Source organism: Nesoenas mayeri, assembly GCF_963082525.1.
Source record: "Nesoenas mayeri genome assembly, chromosome: 10".
Lineage (NCBI taxonomy): Eukaryota > Metazoa > Chordata > Aves > Columbiformes > Columbidae > Nesoenas > Nesoenas mayeri.
This window is the reverse complement of record NC_137560.1, coordinates 6,851,183-6,865,568: the sequence shown is the minus strand read 5'-3', so window position 1 is coordinate 6,865,568 and position 14,386 is coordinate 6,851,183. Positions and strand designations below refer to the sequence as shown.

At 44.0% G+C, this 14,386-nt stretch overlaps 1 protein-coding gene across 1 annotated transcript in view; it reads left to right on the top strand.

The window, feature by feature from the left end:
• The window catches only part of FANCD2 (FA complementation group D2), a gene marked incomplete at its 3' end in the record, with an annotated part of 44,530 nt that overhangs the window by 29,797 nt on the left and 347 nt on the right, over positions 1-14,386 (top strand). Inside the window, exons 28-42 of the mRNA XM_080350458.1 lie at positions 763-872; positions 1,755-1,901; positions 3,016-3,132; positions 3,906-4,038; positions 4,222-4,336; positions 5,855-5,968; positions 6,515-6,642; positions 7,435-7,534; positions 8,594-8,716; positions 9,477-9,570; positions 10,109-10,180; positions 11,198-11,236; positions 11,839-11,913; positions 12,626-12,700; positions 13,849-13,995. Of these exons, the coding sequence (XP_080206584.1) occupies positions 763-872; positions 1,755-1,901; positions 3,016-3,132; positions 3,906-4,038; positions 4,222-4,336; positions 5,855-5,968; positions 6,515-6,642; positions 7,435-7,534; positions 8,594-8,716; positions 9,477-9,570; positions 10,109-10,180; positions 11,198-11,236; positions 11,839-11,913; positions 12,626-12,700; positions 13,849-13,995 (1,589 nt within the window). The remainder of the gene's footprint in view (positions 1-762; positions 873-1,754; positions 1,902-3,015; positions 3,133-3,905; positions 4,039-4,221; positions 4,337-5,854; positions 5,969-6,514; positions 6,643-7,434; positions 7,535-8,593; positions 8,717-9,476; positions 9,571-10,108; positions 10,181-11,197; positions 11,237-11,838; positions 11,914-12,625; positions 12,701-13,848; positions 13,996-14,386) is intronic.

The following is a 14,386-nucleotide window of genomic DNA, read 5'->3' as shown; positions in this document are numbered from 1 at the left end:
TGAACGTGTGGCTTGAGCTGCCTTGCAAATCGCTGACCTTTATGTTATACCTGACTGATCTTGTAGAAACCTTGCCATGGTTCTACTGCACAAGGAAACACTTCCTTCATCCTTTCCCATTACTAGCTCCTACAGAGAAGAAACAGAACTTGCTTTCAGTTTTTCAGGCTGAAGTAGCTTTACTTTGTTCTTTCTGTCTGTAGTTCTAGTTTAGATTGACATTTCATAGAATTGTCGAATACTTTGGGTTGGAGGGGACCTTTAAGGTCGTCTAGTCCAATGCCCCTGCAATAAGCAGACACGTCTTCAACTAAATCCCATTTCCTGAAAATGTATCTTGCCTTCAAGCTGAACTGGACAAAAATTCATATTCCATTCAATGAAAACAACTGGAGGAGGGCACAGACCTCTGGCAAACCCATTCTGCAGGGACTGGACCTGTCACATAAGAGCAATTAAGACAGAAGGAAAGTTACAAGAATGTTCTGCAGACAGGACAACGATCCATCACTTTAGATACTTTATTTTGAAGGAGCAGGAGTAAGTGCTCAGACTAGTAAGCCCAAACCAGAGCAAGAGATTCCTGAGTTTAGCTTGTCATGCCTAGAAAAAAATCAGGGAGTGCTGTGACCATGGGTCACAGCCTTGAGCACATACAGTTTTGACACTGTGTTCCTCCTTTAGGTGTGCTGTCTCTCTTGGTAGCTGAGCTAAATTGAGCACAGTGTAGCCTTTGTTCCTGAAGTTGCTTTTTTCTTTAAGGACGGAAAAAAAAGGCTGATGGCAGCAAAGCTGGGTCTGCAGATCGTTCTCAAGCAGATGACAGTTCTGAGGGAAACCAGCCTGATACTGAGCTCTCCGAGCTGGAGAAGGTAGGTGTACACTCCAGGGACTTGCAAGAAAGACCGACTAGAGGAGATGAGATAGAAGCACAAACAAAAGCTTTGAGAGAGGGATTGTTAGTATCAGAAGTTAATCACAGTCAAGTCGTTCAATTCTCCTTCCTGACACCTGCCTCCCTTCTGAATTTTGAAAGCTGTCTGCTGCAGAGGCCAGCCACTCTCCTGCAGGCAGTGTGGCTCAGGGCAGTGCAAATGTGCAGTATTATCAATAATAACAAATAGGGTAACGAAGTCACTTAAGTTACAGAGAATAAGCAAAGTCTCAGATAATTTGGGGAATGAATGTATCTAATCTTTCTTACTCAACTAGAGTACTGATTCCAGACGAGTCCCATGCCCTGCCTGGGATGACAGAATAGAGAAATCCTGTTGTGAGCCACATGTGACATACATCCGCTTCTGTGGCAAGGTTGTGAGGAGCAAATCTCTAAGAACTCACAGACTGTCAGCCAGAGGCAACAGAGCATCCCATAGTTTACCATCCTGGTATTTATCAAAGATAAAAACTTTTGCTTTCATCTCTTGAGGTGCTTATGGGTGCTTGTGGTGCAAGTCCAGAATGGTTTTCACAATGTCCTCTGATTCACAGAAAGGAGATGGCAAAGATTATTTCAGTTTCCTATGTATTTTTTATCCTAGAAAATTTTTGGTGACTTGTACAGTCCAAAATTAAAAAGCTTCAGATTCTATATGCTTGTGTCTCTACTAGCTATCGTGAATTCTTCTCAGTCTGTTTTTTTCAACCTGGCACAAAACCCAGAAATCTGTGTGAAAGAAATAATAGCTTTATTTGAGCTAGAAGGCCTTATAGTCTTGCAGGCTACAACCTTAATTCTACCGTTTACCTTTCAGGCTGCTGCTGAGAGAGAGGCAGGAAATCCTCTGGCACAGCTGCAGAGCTATCGCCCGTACTTCCGAGAGTTAGACCTCGAGGTGTTCACTGTGCTCCACTGCGGGCTGCTGACCAAGTCTGTCTTGGACACGGAGATGCATACAGAGGTGAGTGGAACAGCATAAAACTGTCCCGATAAGGCTCTGTGTAACTGCCTCTCCTGGGGCCTTGGCCCCGTCTGCTCCATTCAAATGGACAGGAGATGGATGTTCAGATGTGTTGGCCCACAGCTGTGAGCTAGGCACCAGGAGGGAACTTGTCCCCAAAGAAACTGCAGTACTTTGAGGCACTGAGATAAAGAGGATCTTCCTGAGAATAGCAGACAGCGTAGGAACATTAAAAACAAAGTAATATAAATGCTGCATAAAAGGAAAAAAGATAGAGTGTAGACCTAATGGAAAGAAAGAGGCTTTAACGTTGAACACTGCTAAGCTGTAGGGTGTTAAATTCACTACGAGGCAGCTTGCCTATTAAAAAGAACCTATGACGTTTAAGTAAAGCCCATGTTGCAAAAAGGCAAGTGTCTCAAAGCATCAGCAGATCATAAACTCAGCACAAACGTGGGACTGGTGTTGTGGATGTGCCCACAGTGTGCAGGGTCCTGTTTTATCATCTGAGAACCTATATAAAACCACATTGCTATGGATGTGGAAAGCAGAAGTGCTTTATTTTGTTACCCTCTTTGTAGGCAGGCTGAGTCCATCTGGAGTCTGGTTTTGTTAGGCTACATATAGAGTCATAGAATGTGAAGAGACCGCAGCAGCCTGGCCAGCTCCAAGGGCAGCTGTCTCTGTGCATGCAGGTCACAGGCCAACTGGAAGACTGTTTGACAAGTCTCTTGGGCTATGTGGCATTATTTCATATTACTGCTTGACTGTTACTCAATTGGTGAATTTTGTGACTATTTGGACTTAAACCTCTTTTTACCCTTACAAGCTTATTTTCAACATCTATAATTAGTTCTCTCTCAGTAGTTACACGTTACTGACATTGCCTCAGCTATGTTCAGAGTACCAGCTTTGCTTCACACTTCAAGTAACCAGAACCAGTGTCCCATACCTGCACTGGGGGAGAAATAAAACCAGAGCACCTACCAAACAGGTCCCTGGCTGAGGTTAACTAAGCCAGGAGACATAACTGGAAATGGAGGGGCTGCACTTGAGCTTCAAGGCACTACAATTACATGCTGGCTCCTGGGATTGACTGTTCTTGTGATTGCAGGCTCGTGAAGTTGTGCAGCTGGGGCCTGCTGAACTTTGCTTCCTTCTGGACGACCTGTGCTGGAAGCTGGAACACGTGCTGACCCCGGGCTCCACCAGGAGAGCGCCCTTTCTAAAGGCGAGTGTGGCAGTGGCCGATGGGCTGAGGCACAGCACGTCAGGGGCCTCCAGGCCTTTCCTGAGATTAATGTTTTCCAAAATTATTTTCTCCTAACAGTTAAATGGAAGTCCTGATGCCCAACAGTGTATCAGAGCAGCAGCTGCTCTTTCCAAATTGATTTCTGTACTGCTTCCCTCTTTGCTTTGCAGCATCTGGTTCTCTGTATGTCTCAGGAAAGGGTGTATAATTGAGACCTTGTAGCCTTAAAACTCAAGTCACCCTTTTCCTAACCCTCCCTGGGGAGACCGGCTCTGCTGCTCAAGAAGCAGCTCTGGTTAGGCAGCCCAGATAGCTGCTGGATGCAACACAAGCTGCTGGATCCGGGTTTCTGCTGCTTCTGTAGTCTTTAGAAGAACACCCTGAGCACAGTGATTCCTTGTATTCCTGGATGATGCCTTCAGGAGCAAAGTAAGGATGAGTGGCCCATTGCATTAAACTATGAGAAGTTCACTACAACCTGATGGACTCCATCACATCCAGCATTCGTTCTCCTTGTAAAAGAGTTTCATGTCACACCGGTTTTATTCTTTCATGAAGTGTTATCCACTTGTCTGAGTTGGTGTGGGTTGTTCAGCAGAAGCCACCTTTCTTCTTCTGTGAGCATTCCTGGCAGAGAGTGTATGACAGCAGGAATTGCACAGCTCAGAAGCAGTCTGAGAGGCAGGGCTCGAAATGAACTTATTCTCAAGTGAGGCTGATGAAGTGACTTTAATCTTTTGGGTTTGCTGCAGGAAAGAAGCTACAAGGATATTGGCTTTTCCCACCTGTGTCAGAGATCCCCCAAGGAAGTTGCTTCGTTTGTAGTCAACCTACTAAAGCCGTTGTGTAATCACATGGAGAACATGCACAACTACTTCCAGGTCAGTGGGCAGCAATTTTGGTTCAGGTTTTGTTGCCTCTAATGGCATTTTTGGTTTTGTTTGTGGGGAAAAATAGAGTGGTTTTGTTGAGGTATTTTTAACATGGAATTTACGGGTATGGATTATTGTGCTATTATCTGCCTGTGGAATAGCATTTAATGAATATTTTTTTCTGTATTAAAGGCAGTTGTTATACAAAATCAGGATGTGGAAGATGACCCAGGAGTGAACATCCAGGAGCATCAGCTGATGTCCTCTTGTTACCAACAGCTGTTACTAACTTTTCGCTCCCTATTTGCTTGGTGAGTTTAAACAAGAGCATATAGTCGCCTAAATGAGCACAGTCTGTTTATTGCTTCCTCTTGTTCCTTTTCTTCAAAGTGTTTGTGCCCAACAAATGGCCTGCCAGCCATGCAGAGCAACACACTGCAGTGGTTGGAGGCTTTTAAGCACTTTGTAGTTATGTCAAACTTGATTGCCTGACCCTGAGCAGAACTAAAACTGTAGATGATTAACAGTGAATGCACGATGAGGCACTGAACTGGCTGGAATTTGATGTGGTGTTGCACCAAGACCAGCGTAAGTGGCAGACTGGCACACCTAATTCTGCAACTCCCATCCTGCCTAGGGATCTTGGAATTTCTTACCCAGTAACTCCCCTCATCCTTTGCTAAATTGTCACTGCCTGAATCCTGAGCAATGAAAGAATTTATTTTGCCAACACAATGAATGTGAACTTCATTGACAAAAAGCCTGTGCTGCTAATGCACTTGAACAGGATTCATAAATGCCAAACTCAACAATGTATGTGCAGCCTGGGTTTGACCTCTGCATCTGCTAATATAATCCAGGATAGCATGATAAAAGCTTTTTCTGAGCCCTAATTTCTGCGTGCAGAAAGTGCTTCACCTTTGTACTTAAAAAACCCGATATTAATTGTGTAAAAAGCGTATGAGGTCTCAGGTCTCCTTCTCCTATTCGCCACTACTGGAGCCTCAGGGACCCTGATCCACTCCTGGTCGTTTTCTCACTATCCAGTGTGAATGTTGGCTGTTCCTGAGTGTACCCATCTTGTAAACCAAAGAACCCGACCCACTTTGTAACCGCAGGCAACTTAAGATCAGTTTTGCTACTTAGTTTGGATAGAGCGTAATAATTCTGTTTTGCAGTAAGTCAGGTAGCCATATTTTGGGGCCAACTGTCTAACCACTTAAATCCAACAACCAAATCACAGCTCCTTTTACATAGATTTCATCAGGCCCTTTTATATTGCAGACTGTTAATTGACTTGTGTGTTAAAGGTGCACTTGAGCATTACCATTATCAAGTCCATGTGTTCAGTCTATAGATCTAGAACGTGAAAGCATTTGAGCCTTTCCAGAACGCAGATCCTTGCTGAATGTTATCACAGACACCTGTAGTTCAGAGAGTTAATGAAGATGTACAGTTTTCCTCTCCGTTAGTCTCCTACCTGATGTTCAGGGGTGACCAGCCACTATCACTGTACTTGCACAGCAAGTGTCATTAGATATCTTCTTTTTTCAGGTCTGAATAGCAGTGTTTTACTATATATAAACCTTCACGTATGTGAAATGGCCGGTCCCCTCCCAGACAGTTGAACTGAGAAGTATTGTGTGTGCACAAGGTTTTCCATTCCCTGGGAAAGATAAAGTGTGTATGAACTAAGCTGGCTGTCAGATCAGTTTTCAATTTTTGTGTCCCCTTATAACTTCCAGGTTGCAGGGTTCTTTTTGCATCTGATACCTCCCTTCTACTCTGACGATGAACTGGATTATTTTCCTTTTTTTCTTCTCCTTCAGGAATGGCTTTTCTCAGCATGAAAACTCTGACTTGCTACGGTCAGCTCTTCAGGTGCTTGCAGACCGGCTAAAGCCAGGAGAGACAGAGTTTCTTCTTCTCGAGGAGCTGATAAGGTAGAATCAGTGTTTCCCAAGCTGTGAAATGAATGAATTTCAAGCTGTTTTCCTGGTTTTGTGTGGGCACAAAATTGGGTGTTTGGGAGCTCTCACAAAGACCATACTACCTTCAGAGAGCTTCATATTTAACTGAATGGCAGTGCAGTCAAACCTAATGAAAACAAACTGCTGGATTATAAAATATGCATTAATCTATGGATCTCATTCATTTGTATGCTATTTGAGATTAGTAGGATGCACAGAAGGAATGAGTATGTTCTGGGTGGTTTAAATGCCTACAGGAACACTAGGTATGAGCAATGTATGAAGATGTTGCTAGACTTAGAGTGACTGGGGCTTGAGAGAAGTTTCTCAGTGACTGAATTTTTATCTACTAGTGGTTCATTACCTGTTCTTCTTCAGAAGGGCACTGCCAGACACAAAATACTGGGCAAGGGAGACCTTGGATCTGAGCTGGTCTAATACTTCCTTTCTATTTATGCGTTTCTGGGAGACTACCCTATCTACACTGTTTTTACCTTTTCCCTTTCTTGTCATCCCCAGTGAGAGTTTTCACTACCTACTGAATTTCCATCAGAGTGTCCCCAGCTTCCAGTGTGCGTTCATTCTCACTCAGCTCCTGATTGCCATCGCTGAGAAACCAATGGCTGGCTGGAAGAAGGAGAAAATGGGTAATGTCTGAAGAACTTCTAATTCGTTGTCATGCTGTCCTTTGCCTGTAAGTCATCTCTCTCAGCCACACCTTGTCATACTAAGGCACCTCTAGAATTTGTACTTCTCAGATGCCCATAGCCACTCAGAATTGTAAGTTCCTACTTAGAGATCAGTTTACTATTTTAAACAGTCTCACATTGGGATAACTGCCCACTGAGTGTGGCAGGGAACCAATTCTAACTACTAGATTCCTTGTTTTAAACATTTTTGCAAGAGATAAACAGGTTTCTTAGCAGTTTTGATTTAAGAAATCTGTAAACTTTAAACTTGCCTGTTCACATGTATTATTATAGCACTGTGGCCAAAACATCAAGTCACTTGTTATTAGAGTTCTGTCTCCAGGAATGGATGCCCTAAGAGCTGCATATTGCCCTAATTGAAAACAAAAAGTTGGCATACTGTAGGATTTACCAAACAAATAATGCTTAACGTAAGTTTGTCAGGGAAAAATGGCTGGAGATAGATCACAGCTCTGATGTGAACAGCTATTCCAGAGCAGGAGCACACTAAGTATGCATGTATTTTAACATCATGGTACATGTAGAGTGTGGCCTTACTGTTTTTTGAGGAAACGTGTTCTGACCTAACTAAGTTCAGGCACACTGAGGGGCAGCAATATTGTGATCTTTCAAAAAGCCATGGGGACACACTGCCTTTATATGGAAGAAGGAAATGTCTTGGATTCTTGCAACACATGGGAAATGAAACAAATCTCTTTCCTTCAGTAAGTTATCCCTTATGTTTTACAGCTTCCCTAGCAAAGCAGTTCCTCTGCCGGTCATGGATGAGGCCTGGTGGAGACCGAGAGAAGGGCAGCCGGTTCAACAGTGCGCTGCACACTCTGCTCTGGTAAGGCTCCAGCCATTGTCTCAAGCATGCAGGGATGCTCTTTTCTAATAATTACTGTTGCTGCAGGAGAGCGCCTCCTCAGTCACAACCCTCATACTTACAGAGCTTGGCCTAAAGCGCTGTTTCTACAGCACTGAAAGACAGTGAGTGACAGGAAGAATTCTGTTAGCCATTGTCCATAGAAGCATGTTGGGACCTCATGTTTGCTAGGCTATAGTTTGTCAGTATGCATCAACAAATCTATACATGGTTGTGTGCATACATACACATGTTAGTGCGGATCTAGACCAAAGTGTCAGGTTTGATTTTTCTCATAGAATCACAAAATGTCCTGAGTTGGAAGGGAACCACAAGGACCAGCAAGTCCAATTCCTGTCCCTGCACAGGACAACCCCACAGTTCACACCGTGTGTCTGAGGACGTTGTCCAGTCTCTTCTCGAACACTGTCAGGCTTGGGGCTGTGACACCTCCCTGGGGAGGCTGTTCAGTGTCCAGCACCTCTGGGTGAAGAACCTTTTCCTCATGTCCAACCTAAACCTGCCCTGGCACATGTTCCTGCCATTCCCTGGGGTTCTGTCATTGGTCGCCAGAGAGAAGAGATCAGCACCTGCCCTCCTCCTCCTCCTCTTGTGAGGAAGCTGTAGACCACAATGAGGTCTCCCCTCAGATGTGTTCTCCTGGACATCAGTGAGAGCTCTTTCATCCTTACTCATAAGCTGTCAGTTGGCTCATCACCTGCCCTCAGGCAGAGCTCCATTTTAGCTGTTCACTCCCATAAAGGACAACTCCATTTCCTCCTCATCCTGACCTGTCCCTTCTAAATACAAGAATGTGGAAATATTAAATCTGGTTGTGTTTCAGATCATGGTAACTTTTAATGATGTGACTGTGACAGTTCTCAGTATTGCTCTGGATTTCCTACATATGATTGATTGCCTTTGGCATAAGAATGAGCTTGACAATTTTAGGTAACATGTTGCAGGCAGGGCAGTGTTCAAGAACTTGCAGTGTTATTCTGGGTAATATTTACTGATGAACTAAGCTAGTTTTGGATTTAGTGTCTACCTGGAGCACACAGATAACGTCCTGAAAGCTATAGAAGAAATTTCCAGTGTTGGTGTTCCCGAACTGATGAACTCTGACAAAGATGGATGTTCTTCTACTTATGCTACACTAAGCAGGTAATAAGATCAAAAGAAACTTTGAATTTCATGAGATGCATAATGGCAATTTCTGCTTTTTAATATTTAATTTTCTTATTTTGTGGTCTGTTATGGTTTCGCTTTAGTACGGCTGTGGACTACTCTGGGCATTTGTAAACACTTTTTTGGTAGTACGCAACAGTCTAGTACATGTTTAGCTTTGTGTCAAGATGGAATGTCCTTGTGCATTAACACAATGATTTGTCAGCCATTTTAACTGGAGAATGAACTGCTGTTTGTCGTCAGGTATGTTGCCTCTTTCTGTGCTCCTGTGGTGGCATAAAGTGCTCCAAAAGGCAGCCTTGGACAACTGGGGCAGCTGTAGGCAATCCTGGGCTGGCAAAAGCGCGCTCAGGGCGTTCCTGCTCCTAGAGTAGGAATTTGGAAGCACAGTTTATGCAGGGCTGGCCAAAGATCCTGCAATTTGGAACTACCAGAATCATCTTATGCTGGGAGATGCAAACCTTTCACTCTGCACCCCCAGAGCTACAAAGAAGTGGGTGGTGTCTATGTATGGTTAATATTGGGGAAATGATAGTGACGTCCCAGGATTCTCCATCTGTCTGGGCGATGGGGCAAGACTAGACGTGCTTTTGAGTCCTAGGGTCAACCTCCTGTCATTTCCTATTGAGAAGGATGCCCTGCTGAGTAACCTTCAAGTTTTCCACATTGTTCTGGGAACAATGCCTATCTGGATGCTCAGAGCCAGCTTGTAGTTTTGCTCTCACTTTCTCCACAGGCAGACATTCCCGGTTTTCTTCAAAGTAATGATGGCTCAGCTAGAGAGTTCAGTGAAAAGCATCCCAGCTGGGAAACCATCGGACTCAAGTGAGGTAGGAAAATACATGCACTGGATTCTTTGAGGGGAAGACGACATGAGTTAAACTGTACAGTACAATAAAGATGGATAAATTGAAAAGAAATCTATTTCTGAACTTCGTCTAGGAAATGCAGTCAGCTTCATTCATCAACCAAACCTGATACACAGGGTGACAAATAAGCAGCATCCTTTTGGTTTTTTTCTGGCTTGTACTACATCAAAAAGCCCATAAATCCAGCAAAAGCTTTAACCAGAAAACATGTAGTAATCAGCAAGATACTAAGCAGTTGGTCTGCATGCCTGTATGGGAGCAGAACATTATTTTGCAACCAAGAGCTGCTGCGAGAGCAAGGAAGTACATTAAGCATTTTAAGCCATGTGAACAATGATCGGGTTGGAATTGCCATTAAGTGGTTTTGCTGTGATAAATTTACCTGTGGTGAAGCTGTTTCTGTCTTCAATGCTTTGGGTACAGCAAATGCTGCGAAAACATCCAGCAAGGTGAGAGGAAATACAGCATCTTGGGTTATTGTCCCCTTGCATCCCATTAGGTGCAACTGGAGAAGCTGCTTCGGTGGAACATTGCTGTGCGGAATTTCCATATCCTCATTAATTTGGTCAAGGTGAGGTTCTGTGGATTTTTGTTTTCTGGGTTTACCTTCAGATTCCCAGCAAAGCCCAGTGTACCCAGGTTCATGAGCACAAGCGAAAAACATCAAGTATGGCTGACTAGTGGAACAACCTGGAGGTGCCAAATAAAGTCAGTGATAATCTCTGTTCAGGGGTTTCCATTTAGCTTTCACTTCAATACAACTTAATTCTTACAGCCTGCACATCTTACTAACATAGTACTCATGCAGATAAGAAGTCTGCACAAAGGCTGGTGTAAGGAAGTGCAGAAAAAAGACTGAACAAACACACCGGTTCTGTAGTGCAGTGTTTTGTGTCTGAGAGTCCACTGCCAGCTGTCAAAGAGGCAGATGGGAGAAACTCTTCAGGTACATCTGGAGTAACAGCTGACAGAAGGAAACATTCTCCTGCTGTACTGAAGGCAGGCTGATACTCTGAACAGGAGGCCTGGATTCGTATCTGTAACCTGCGTTCAGTGCTTACCCAATAGACATCAGCTTCGCTTGCTCTTGTGGTAACATACGATCTTCCATCTGCTCCATTTCTTTGTTTGCTGCTGGACCACAGCTGTGCGTGACCTGTGCAGTGACACCTGCTGTCTTTTGCCAGCTGGCACCGTTAATGTAATAGCTTCGTTATTTCCTCTGAAATACATTATTTTGCACATCTGTTTTGCTTTGTCTGTTATGTGGTTACTTGCCCATCATATAGACTTGGGGCTCTTGGGTTTCAAAGTGTTAAGAACTTCAGACTCGTTAATTTTGTGCCATTTGCAAAAGGTGCACCTTAGATCACCAAATCCTGCCAGGTACTTGTGTGACAGCCATTACATCACACCACTGAAGTGGTGTTCCCTGTTGAAACTTGAGAACCCAAGTTGCCTCAGACCAGGTTTCAGGCTTTAATGAAGGGTATGTATTGAAGGGCTGTTTTTAATTGGTTGCTGTGCTGACATTGTTTCCTTTACACTTGTGGACTGATCTGGCTGTCATTTTTCCTCTCGCCTGCAGGTATTTGACAGCAGGCCTGTCCTTACCATCTGCCTGAAGGTAAGCAAGAATTCAAAATAACTGAAGAGAGCAGTTTAAGCACCAGCTTTCTTGGGTCATTGCCTCCAGCGGAGCAGAGTGGTTACTGAATTCTTTGGAAGAAGCAGATACTGTTTCTTATACCTTTAACTGTCTTCCACTAGGCCTCATTGTATGGCTTGACCACAATGAACTTACTGCAGTTGACATTATTGAGTTTAGGCCCTTTCCCCGTGGTACATCACAGCTGAAGGTCTCCCTTGGAGCCCAGAAAGACCATGTGTCTCTCTGCAGCTCTTCCTGGCTGGGAGTCAAATACATGCACAGTGATTTTAATGTGTTTAGTTCAGTTTTATTCCCAGTTTACTAATGAATAAAACCAGGGTTGTGTACAATGATGAGACCTTGTCCTTCAAAGCTCTCTTTGCAGTGATTAAAGTTGGGACCCTTTACTGATCCTGTATGTTCCTGTACAGCCTTCACATAAATATAGTCTTTTACTAAGTGAGAATGGTCTCCTGGGTAGCTTGAAAGAACGTATCATTATTTTTATCTGATTTTGTGATGATTCATTGAAAAGGAATTTATATTTGCCTTTTGATATATTTATCATTTTTTCATAGTACGGCCGTCTCTTTGTAGAAGCGTTTCTGAAGCTTGCCATGCCTCTGCTGGACTACAGCTTTAAAAAGCACAGGGTAAGCCTTTTGGAGACAGAACAGTCTGGAACCAGTTGGGGAGCATGAGCAGTGCTTGCTAGGAGGAGATTCCTGTCTCTGCTCACATGCTGGTGTGACACTCATGACACTTCACTTTACTCTCCACACCTTGCATCTCCAATAGATAACTCCTTTCCATTACAAATGCAAGATCTGGTCTCATGGATGTTTGAGGGAATGGGGTTATCAAACAGATATCTAGTCACTGCCACTGGACAATGGAAAGCACTATGTAATTTGTTCAATAAGAGAGGGCTGATATCCAGAGTTTGTGTTGGATGAGTTTGAAATACCACGGTCCAGAAGTATCTTTTACACTTTCCCTCTGGTTCCCCTATTTTTGAAGGCTGTGCTCAAGGCAAGGTGTTACAAGGTTATCTTGATTTTTAATTGCCCAACTTGCATTGATATGTGTCTATTCCAAACTCTGATTCAAAATCAGTTTCAGTTCAAAGTGCTTGGCCCTATGACATGTGGTCATACTTTTATTACCACTTACTTGACTTGGATGCACAGTGCAAGTCTCCTGTGGCTCAATCCTGTTTGTCTGATGTTTCCTGCACGCATGCATCACATCTCTATCCCATAACCCTTTGAAAGGATTGCTAAAATTAATGCTGTTTAATTATTCTTGTTTCCCTTATGGAAAAATCCTTTGAGAATGATTTGCTGGTTGACTTATTTATTACAGGATGATGTGCAGAGTTTGCTGAAAGCCTTGCAGCTGAGTACCAGACAACTTCATCACATGTGTGGCCATTCTAAGGTGAGATAAATTCTAACTGCAGCACAAACTCCTGTCCTAAGAATGATTTATTTCCTTCGCACTGCCTTTCCAGGGCATAGGCAGGTTCTACTTGCAGGACTGCAGATCCAGGCCTAGCAGGAAGAGGTGGTCACCCAGAGCTGAATCTCACACAGTCCCTGGCACAGCTGCCCTTCCTCAGCTGGTTTGTGTTTACAGCAACTCCATCTGTTCCCTCCTGTCCTAGTTCTCCAAAAAACAGCGCTTCTTTGGTCTGGACAAGCTGGCTTTGGAGTTTATAGTGCACACACATTCCCTGTAGCTAGTGTAAAGGAAATGCATCAGACACTGTGCAAGAAAAAATATTGTGGTGGCTTATTCAACACCTTTCTTATTCTTTCTTCCTTGTGCTTGGGAATTCAGCAATTTCCTGACATGAAACTCCCTGCAGCATTAGTCTGCAGCTTGTGGCTGTCAGCAAGTAGCCATCTCCCTTCCTCAGGAGGTAGTTTTGGGGTCCAGCCACTTGTAGCCTTGCTTTTTGCTTTGGACTGGAACGTTGTGATTGTCTATTGATAACCTCCAGGGATAACTGCTGCTTCACCAGCAGTAGCTTGTACATGTGTCAGACATACCCCAACATTATGAGTTGCTGCACACACACCTCCAGCAGCAATGCAGCGTCCACCCATCTGTATGCCAGCAAGATGTGGCTCCCACGAGCAAGCTGGCAGCGAGGTGAAGTCTGTGTGTGAAGAGCTGCGTGTTGTTCTCGAAGAACAGAGCGAGTGACACCAGTCTGTTGCTGAGATGATGGAGTAACGGAGAAGGAGATTCTCAAAATAATTTTCCAAGGGTCAGCAGAATTCATCTGACTTAGGTAGAGCAGTTACTAGCCTGTTTCTAAGGTTCATGAGAAAAGCTGAGACTTCTTCTATTTTTATCCAGAGTGGATATGGTTGTTTGGATTGTTGCAAGACAAAAATGCTTATCTGAGTTTTATTTTTTAACAAAAGCTAAAAAACAATTTGGCCAAGAAGTTGCATAACCTGGGCAAGCTTTGTGGGAATCATGTCCCATCCCTCTCGCCTGTAGGACCGATGGCTTTTTAAACAGGAAGAATACAGGCAAGACTCAATCATAGTCATGTTTTACTGTTTCCTATCTAGATTCACCAAGACATTGGACTGACCAACCACGTGCCCATGCTGAAGAAGTCCCTGGAACAGTTTGTGTACCGCGTGAAGGCAATGCTGGTGTTCAACCACTGCCAGGAGGCGTTCTGGGTGGGCATCCTGAAGAACCGGGATCTTCAGGTGAGAATCACTGTCCAGCCTGTGGCAATTAAAACCTGGGAAAGGACAGTGCCCGGACAGCTGTAACTCTGCCCTTGAATTCACCGTGACCGTATTGCAGTCATGTCTAGTGCTGCAGAAAGAAGTGTTTTATTTGAAGATGAAGGGCCTGCATCTCTTCCTTGCAGCACCAAAGGGGTCAGTTTCAATGGGTTGTAACCCGTGGGTCTGGGGGGTCCTTCCTCTGCTCTGGGCAAGAACCACATGCAAAGGGCAGAGGTGAAGGCCACTTGAACGCCTCTTCACACTCTTGTGTGTGGCTTTAACAGCAGCCAGTTCAGGCCGTTTTTTTCGTGTTTCACTGCAGAAGCAGGACAGTTGAAACAAAATCTGCTTTTGACTCAAAAGCTTT